This window comes from Crinia signifera, chromosome 1 (assembly GCF_055691185.1).
Source record: "Crinia signifera chromosome 1, ASM5569118v1, whole genome shotgun sequence".
Lineage (NCBI taxonomy): Eukaryota > Metazoa > Chordata > Amphibia > Anura > Myobatrachidae > Crinia > Crinia signifera.
The window spans coordinates 207,111,424-207,120,335 of NC_139217.1; the positions used below are offsets into that span (position 1 = coordinate 207,111,424).

The 8,912-nt window shown below is 49.5% G+C and overlaps 1 protein-coding gene across 1 annotated transcript in view; it reads right to left on the reverse strand.

The window, feature by feature from the left end:
- The window catches only part of LOC146067960 (uncharacterized), a 55,124-nt gene extending 46,415 nt beyond the window's left edge, over window positions 1–8,709 (reverse strand). The window contains exon 1 of the mRNA XM_083179212.1: window positions 8,589–8,709. Within this exon, the coding sequence (XP_083035338.1) occupies window positions 8,589–8,706 (118 nt within the window). The 5' untranslated portion in view covers window positions 8,707–8,709. The remainder of the gene's footprint in view (window positions 1–8,588) is intronic.
- Window positions 8,710–8,912: the final 203 nt, after the last annotated feature.

Sequence of the window (8,912 nt, forward strand, 5' to 3'; positions counted from 1 at the left end):
CATGTCACCCAACAACCCTTCCTGAATCTGGGTTGACCAGGTATGAATGGCCTTAGCCATCCAGCAGCTGGCTAGAACTGGGCGCTGAGAGGCCCCACTAGCCGTGTATATGGACTTGAGGGTAGCTTCCAGCCTCCTGTTCGCCCCGTCCTTAAGGGTGGATACACCTGGGACTGGTAGCAACACCTTTTTAGAAAGGCGGGAGACAGATGAGTCCACTACCGGTGGCTCCTCCCACTTCTTCCTGCCCAGAGGTTCAAAAGGATAAGCATTAGTGAACCGCTTTGATAGAGTAAATCTCTTATCAGGGTTTTGCCATGCAGCCCTGAAAACGGTTTCTAACTCTGCCTGCTCAGGGAAGTATACTGGCTGTTTCCTCTCAGTCATGAAGAAAGGATCTCCTTCTGCGGATGCCTCCACCGGGAGATCTAAAACATCCCTAATGGCCCTGATAAGCGGTTCAGGACCGTGCCTGCTAACTCAGGGACTGGTTCCTGCAGAACCTGCTCCTCTCCCTCCTCCAATATGTCCTCATCGTCATCATCTGAATCAGGGGCCATCGCAGCAGCCGGCCTCTTTTGGGGCTGTGCGGGAGGAGGAGGTACATTAAGGGTATGAAGAATATCCACCCTGGCAGCTAACATGGACAATTCCCTCTGAACCCTCTGCGTTTGCTGAGTGTTATGGGGCCTACACACATGCCGATTTTGTGCCATTTTCTAAGCGATTTAGCAAGGTCGCTTAGAAACTAAGCATACATCGGTGTGTGTGTGGGGGCTAAACCGATATAGATGCGCGGCCCCGTGCGTCTAAATCGCATTAAGATTAAGAATGAGCATGTCCCATCAATCTAGCAAAATCGTTTAGCAAGACCCTGCATATTGGGTGCCTTTTGCTTGAGAAGAACCTGGCATGCTTAAATCGCTAAGCAGAATAGCTGAGGCATATCGTTGACACATTTTGCACGTTCTAAGCAATATAGATGATTTTGTGCTCAAAGGAAATCTGCTATGCTAAATCTGGCATGCTATATCTCTGGCCAAAATCGGGATGTGTGTAGGCCATATTAGTGGAAAGCTGTGAAGCCACAGAATCCAACAATGTCTTTATGTTGGAGGCCCAAACAGGCTCCTGCTCGTCTGCCTGAGATGGCCCCACAAGCTGTGGGGGCACCCCACTGATCTGAGTGTCAGCACTACTGGGCTGTGGTGACATACAAGCCTCACAAGTAACTTGGGACTGTGATTTGGGCACAAACTTGGTGCTACACACCATACAAGTGAACTTTTTCACCATGATGAGACAGTACCTCTGTGTACAGCAGTACAACTCAACCCCCACGCAGTCACACACGTGCACACACCACACCACTGGATGTTAAAACAGACTATGTGCTTGCTTTATGTGTGTCTTGTAACTAATCAGTGGGGGAAAAACAGAGCAATTGGGGAACCAAGTGCACCCTTAACCTGAACTCACAGATCTGGGTGAGCTGGTAACGCTATACACAGTGATAAGAACAACACAGTGTCTATAACAAGCCAGATAGCGATTTAGCGCTGCTGCGCTATAAAACCTGCTGTCTCTGCCGTGCTGCAAGGACCCGGATCCACCACGCCAGTGAGGAGCCCTCTGTAATGGAGTCTGGCAGCGTGTGAAGAAGCAGGAAGTGACAGCGCGCGCCCAGCAGAGCTTGGTCCCGCTCTGAGTGAAGCCCCGCCCCCCTGTACACGGAGCTGGCGCTTCCATAACGTTTATACTGACATAAGTAATAAAGGTATAATATTATATATATAACCTGAGGGGTGTCCCTGGTGGTCCAGCGGCAGCACCCCTATGCCAGTTACCAGATGCGGGGTTCACGCGGTCCCTGCTAGAGGGCCGCCATTACTGCCCGTCATCCTGCCACACCAGAAATCGCTGCGGGGTCCCCTTGTGGGACCCCCAGCCTGTACTCACCACTGAAGTCTTCAGACCTGTCAGGGGTGTGCGGCGGCTAGGGGGCTTGCTCGCCACAGCGCAATGCCGTGCGGTGACAAGCCCCACACAGGACCAAATTGTCCTGTAGCAGGGTCAGGTCTGCACCTGAAGAGGTCGGGGACTGACCCTTCCCCTGAACACCCACGAAGCAGGACAGCTGTGTGGTCACCACAGCGCCCCAAAATAACAAACTTTGAAAATAAATGTAGAAAAACTCTGGAGCATCCAGAAGCACTGCCTCTCCTGAGGCACATTTTTCAAAACTGACTAGTGGAGGGAGATTGAGGGGAGGAGCCAGTGCACCCACACTGAAAGTTCTTTTATGTGCCTGTCTCTCCTGCGGAGGTCTCAATCCCCATAGTAGTGAACCCAGTATCCCATTGGACAGTAGAGAAAACACTCCTAGCCATTTAAACCTGCCCGGGGAACTGGCACTGGTTGCCCTGAAAAAGATTCTCTCTGCACAAGTAACATCTGCCCCACCTGCAATGCACATGGTTTTGTCCAGCTAAGAAGGAATTTGCCTCTAAGAGTGAACTAGAATAAGGCCCTTTGTTAGAGGCAGTGCACACGCTATAACTCCAGTAACAACGAAGGGACAGTGATCCCCCACTCGGAGTTCAGATACTATTTACACGGCTGGTTGCTAAAGTATATCAACTTTTCCACATGAGAGATCACGCAACAATGCTACTTAAGAATTCAGCACCCACTGTGAGCGGCATATAGACTGCAGCATATTGCTGAGATATCAGTCCGTTTAGGACTCAAATGTAAAACCCACTCACAGCGTATCTAAACAATAATTTGATGTTATAGGGCTATTTCACACACTCCGGCTCCTGACGGACAGCAAAATCCCGCACGGCCAGGAAGCCGTGCTGCACACATCAGTTTAGAATGGAGCGGATGGCCACAGCCCGGCAGCCGTCCCTTCCAGTGGCGGGATCCGGCTGCAACCGCACAGCCGGGTCGTGGCCGTCCCGTGTGAATGGACACAATAGTGTCCATTCACAACTACTGTGCACGGCACGGCTTCCTGGCCGTGCGGGATTTCGCCGTCTGGCAGGAGCCGGACAGTGTGAAATAGCCCATACTGTTCTGCACCAACACACAACACTGCAAGCACCATTAGCCCGAAGTGGTAACCCATAGAGATATTGAAGGGATATTGATCCCCCCACTCGGAGCAAAGACAGTGGGCAATATTCAATGAGGCTGATTCGCCATGTTTTATGGCGACTTTGTGCTATTTTCGTGCTGTACGGCGATTTTTTTACTAAAACGGTGAATCACCCTATTCAATGACCAGATGGCGAATACATTTCAAGGTTTTTATCGCCATGATTCACAGAGTAGCAATCGCTATCTTTTTATGGTGAAGTAGAATGTGAACTTTTGGTACTTATGTATTATCTGGGCTCCCAAGTTAAATGCACCCCATTTTTTCATACCCCTACTATCCAACTACGCATGGAGTTGATTTTATATAGTGTGGCGAGCGCAGCGAGCCACCGTGCCCGAAGCGTGGTGAGCGCAGCGAACCCCGCGAGGGGACGCGGTCTCATAAGAAAAACGGGAGCCCAGATATTACATAAGTACCGAACTTTTAAAATAAAGTGTTTTGTTTTTTACATTTGGTGTCAAAAAAATCAGGAATTTTATTCTGAGGAGGGGCATGCTATTTTTATTCATGTGCAGTAAGCACATGAATATATATTTAATTAAAAAAAATATATATATTTTTTTACACAGCAGCCAGCTGGAAGCCGAGCCGCTCATTAGATATTCATATATTCACTGCACCCGATCATTACATATGCACGATCGGGTGCAGTGAATACCTGCTCCCCTGCTGGCTATCCCGGGGGGGCAGCCTGTGCTGCCTGGCTCCCAGGGAGCCCACCTCCCCCCCACAAACGTTCTGGGGCAGGCAGGGAGACTTCCATCTCCCTGCCTGCCGCCGTCCTCAGGCTCCCTGCGGCATCGCCGCAGGAGTTAAAATTCGCCGGTCAGGGGCATTGAGCCCCTGACTCGTTGAATACTGGAGCCGGCGAGGCTCCGGAACGCGGCGGGCAGTGGCGAATGTGCAGCGAATCCTAAACAGGATTCGCTGCACATCGTCAAAATTCTCATTGAATACTGCCCAGTGTGTATACAGCTGCTTCAATTGCTAAATTGCACCAATTTTGTGTACTGCCAATCTTGGATAGTGCACACATTGTGGCTCTATCACACTGTGACTCAAGAATTGCAGATGACTGAATTAGCACACTGAAAGTAACTGACTGAGAGCATTAGATGCACAGGCCCCCGCACCAATTCAAGTCTATATATAAACAAGTTGAATATGGTACTCACAAATCGCTGCCTCCTGTTATAATATTGGTCAGAGCCATCAATTTGGTAACTAATAGAGTGATTACATATGCATGCATGCTGGGGAGGAAATGGGCGGGCAGCTGACATCCAGTGATGTCAGCTGGCTGCCCCCACCCCAGCGTCACAGCCTCTAACATAGGTCCCCGTGCGAACGAAGCGCCGCACCAAACAGCATGATCTGCTGCCACCAATATTTTACTCTCATTGCTTTCTGCAATCACATGCTAAATTTTGGTGTGCTAAAGCAACACAGCATACATGGGAATAAAGCAGCACATGTATATTTAAGCACATTTTTTGTTCTTTTGGGATAAGCAGAACCAAATAAATACTTTCACACATGAAAAGAACAATTATGGAAATGTTCATTAAAATGGTGACAATGACATTGTAAACAGTGAGTGGAGCAGACAACACTGCAATCCAATGAAGGACAAGTTGTCCCACTCTACACCCAGTGATAGCTCCTTCCCCCAAGTAACATACAGCACCAGCCCTAACCCCTCCGCAGCGAAATACACTAACCCAGGGGTTACCAAACTTTTTGAAATCACGGCACCCGGGAGTATTAGAAATTTTCCGTGGCACCCCTAGGCCAAAAGTTTCTTATTGATTACTTAAAATATATATTAAATTAAATAAATTGTGTTTATATGTGATCCTTAAGCCCAGTTATGTTGTGAGGGACAGTATACACTCCGGTTTGTTCAAATATTTTATGATTGGAAGCCACAAGCACTGATTTTCCCTATTACATTGACCATAAATAAAATGAATTGGACCTAGACCACCATCACAGGGCACCCCTGCAAGTGTTCTGAGGCACCCCAGGGTACTGCGGCACACAGTTTAAGAACCACTGCACTAACCCCTTACCTGAGGTAGTGCAGGCATGTCCAAACTATGGCCCTCCAGCTGTTGTGAAACTACAAGTACCATCATGGCATGCCACAGTTTGCCAATAGGGAATGCTAAAACTATTGTAAGGCATGCTGGGATGTGTAGTTTCACAACAGCTGGAGGGCCATAGTTTGGACATGCCTGAGGTGGTGCATGTCACTGGGGTGGGGTAGCGGGTGGGTGCTGTATGTCACTGGGGCTGGCAGTTGGGTGGGTGCTGCGTGTCACTGGGGGGGGGGTTGCACATATGATCATGGGGGGGGGGGTGTAGAAGGGGCTACCCAGTGATCATATATACTCCTCCCCCCCCCCCCCGTGAGACACAGCATGACCCACCCCACTCCTCAGCCCCAGTGAGTACTCCCCCTCAGCGACCTACAGTCAGTAACCAACTTGGGCTCCCCCCCCCCCCGCCCCATCTATGTAATCCCACACCCAACCAGCATCAAACATATGACAAGGACAATTGGACAAATTACCCATTTTAAACTAGTCCCCCAGGCACCAAGAAAATGGCGCCGGAGCCCGGAGAAAAAACCCGCCAAAACCCCCCCCCAGGCGGTTGAAGCACACACACACAGCACTCACATTACAGTCCTGGCTGGGCTCCCGGCTACTAAAATAAGCCTCTGTCTTCTGCTCCATCCTACTCTGTCCCTCCGGGGGCAGTGAGTGAATGAATGATAGGCTGCGCAGCGTGCACACTAGCTGGGTGACGGTCGGTCGGTCAGTGAGTGAGTGACAGCCTGCACATAAGCCTAGATCCCTCCTCCGTCCCATGGGTGACCAATCCTCATAGCAGGAGGGGGAGGCACTAAACTACCTGTCAGTCACAGACTCACACAGTGCTGCACTCCACCGCCGGGTCCACTCCGCCTGGTCTCCAAGGCTCCCTCTATGCTCCGCCTCCACCCATCAGCCAGCCAATCCCCGCCCTGTGTGCCGATCGGCACTCACTCACAGTCACAGCCGCCCGTCACTCAATAATATAGACTTTAGTGTCAAGTGGCTGTGACTGTGAGCACCGAGCGGCGCACATAGAGACTCACTGACAGCCAGGCTCATCAGCGGCAGCATTGAAAAAACCGGGACGAGCCGTGCAGCGCCCCGGGCAGTTGCACGGCTCGTCCCCCTGTAAAAACGGCCCTATTAGTTAGCACTTTTGTTACCCAAACTCCTGGCCATCTAGTCTTCTCTGGCGTTTACATATATTTTTATTAAATAGAACTATCTTAACATACAAATAAATAAATAAATATGACAGACACTAGCTAGTTTCCCTGAAAATAACGTTTAAATGTTGGTAAGTACAATACATCATACAAAACATTAACTGTTGGAAGTTCATTTATAGACACTGTCTTAATTTTCTGAAACATTATAATTGAGGGCGGAAGCTGTAGTGAACACGATTAGTATATCTGCAGCAACAATACCAGTCATCATTACATACACAGCTGTGCTGATCCATGGAACATGGAGAAGATCCACTGAGTCTGAATCAGTGGGCAAATCACGGTGACGGCTGTGCTTTCAAGTTTTTGTGAGGTATGCATACATGTACAAATACCCTCCAACTGTACCGAATTTGCCGGTACTGTACCGTTTTTTAACGGTCTGTACCGGCAAATTAACCCTGTACCGAATGTACCGATTTTATTGAATTGACAGCTGGGCAGAGGGCTGTCTGTGCGCTGCCCGGCTGGATCTAGTTTTTGCCATATAATCAAACAAGCGGCAGCAGCCTGGTCCAAAACTGTTATTATCAATTCTCCCTAGGGCCTAGTCTGGACGGCCGCGAGCCAATAGGAGCTCGCGGTCCGGCAGCCGCTCATGATTGGCTGACGGTCCGCGAGCTCCTATTGGCTCACTGCCGTCCAGTCGCGGAAGAATTGAAAATAGCAATGGACCAGGCTGCTGCCGCTGTTCAGTCGCACCGGCAGCCATCTTACTACACCCACCTGTGCCCTGGGTATCGGAAACAGTAACACGCGTGACGTGGGGGACCGGCCAGAGTTATGAGCACCAGACACGTGACATGCCGGTAAGGGAACGGGGCAGTATTATGTGGGGCACGGTAATGTCACGCAAGTGCGTGCAGGGTTCCTGCAGTTTGCGTATGGGGAAGGTGAGGGCGCTCCTCGGGCTCCTTTGTGTGAATGCCTGCCCAATGCAGAGAGCTGTTGGTGACCTGTGTGAAAGCAGGAGGCCGGGGGGCACAGTGCTGTGGGTGTCCTATGCGAGAGCAGGGAATATTGGGGATCACTGGTGCAGTATCCACTGTAGTGGGGGTGTAGGGAGCTGCCCTATGTGAGAGTTCATTGGGGAAAAGTATTGGCAGTGGGTAGGTGGGACCTGGATATTTTATTTTAAATGGCCAGCCAGTACACATACAGAGGGATGGCCACGCCCCCTTTACCAATGGCCACACCCACTTTACTCATGGCCACACCTCCTTTCTGGGTGTGTACCGATTTCCACCCTTCAGATGTTGGAGGGTATGTGTACATACTGCATGCACACATATAACATACATACAGAAACAGCATAGATACACACAAATAGCATAAGTACATACAGCATGTACACAAAGAAAAACATAGCATAGATATACACACACACAGCATGCATGTACACATAGTTTTACACAGATAGCAAAGATACACAGACACACATAGCATAGATATTCACAGCATTTGCACACATACAGGCAACATATACATACAGACACATACCATGTACCCACATACAGTACATGCATCATACTGTATACATAGACACAAAGCATGTAAAAACACACACACACACAGCATATACTGTACAAACAAACAAACACTCACCCCGTCCCCCTATTAGATCTAAAAAAAATCTGCACATTGTACTTGCCCAGCTGATGAGCACAGTCTCTGCTTCCCCCCGGCCAGCAGCTCTCCTCATAGCACAGTTTTTCTTCCCCCGTCAGCTCTCCTCCACACACAGCAGTCACGTGGGTGGAGTTCAGCCTTCGAGGAAGTACACGCTGCATGTGCAGCTACAGTATCTCCCCCTACTGTCAGCCAGCCCGGCCCCAGCGACAATCATTGATGGTGCAGTGGTAATATAAATGTAAACCTCCCAAAACATTGGTAGTGCAGTGGTATTCTAAAAAAAACGCCCCACAAATCATTGGTGATGCAGTGATTATATAAATGAAAGCCTCCTAAATCATTGGTGGTGCAGTGGTATTATTAAAAAACGCCACACAAATCATTGGTGGGGCAGTGGAAATATAAAGAAAACCCTCCCAAATCATTGGTGATGCAGTGGTATTTGTTTAATATACTTACCAGCCTCAGAAGACTTCGCAGGCTGTCCCAGGCTCTGTGCTGCTTGCAGGCTGCTTCTCTTTCCAGGGCTGTAGAAAAGAAGGGCGGGGATGGGAGTGGCTGGCCCGGGAGATCTCATCTGCATCACATTGCAAACAGATAGGAAACCTCAATACAGGCATCTAATCTACACTATATCTGAACAATCTGCACTATATAGACTGGGCTGCCCTGTCTATCTGATTTTCGATTTCTGCTGACACGGGGGCGCGCATCGGGATAGGATCTGGATCGCAAGGGTTAAAAACCCTTGCGATCTGCATGCGATCCAGATAAGATTCTGAC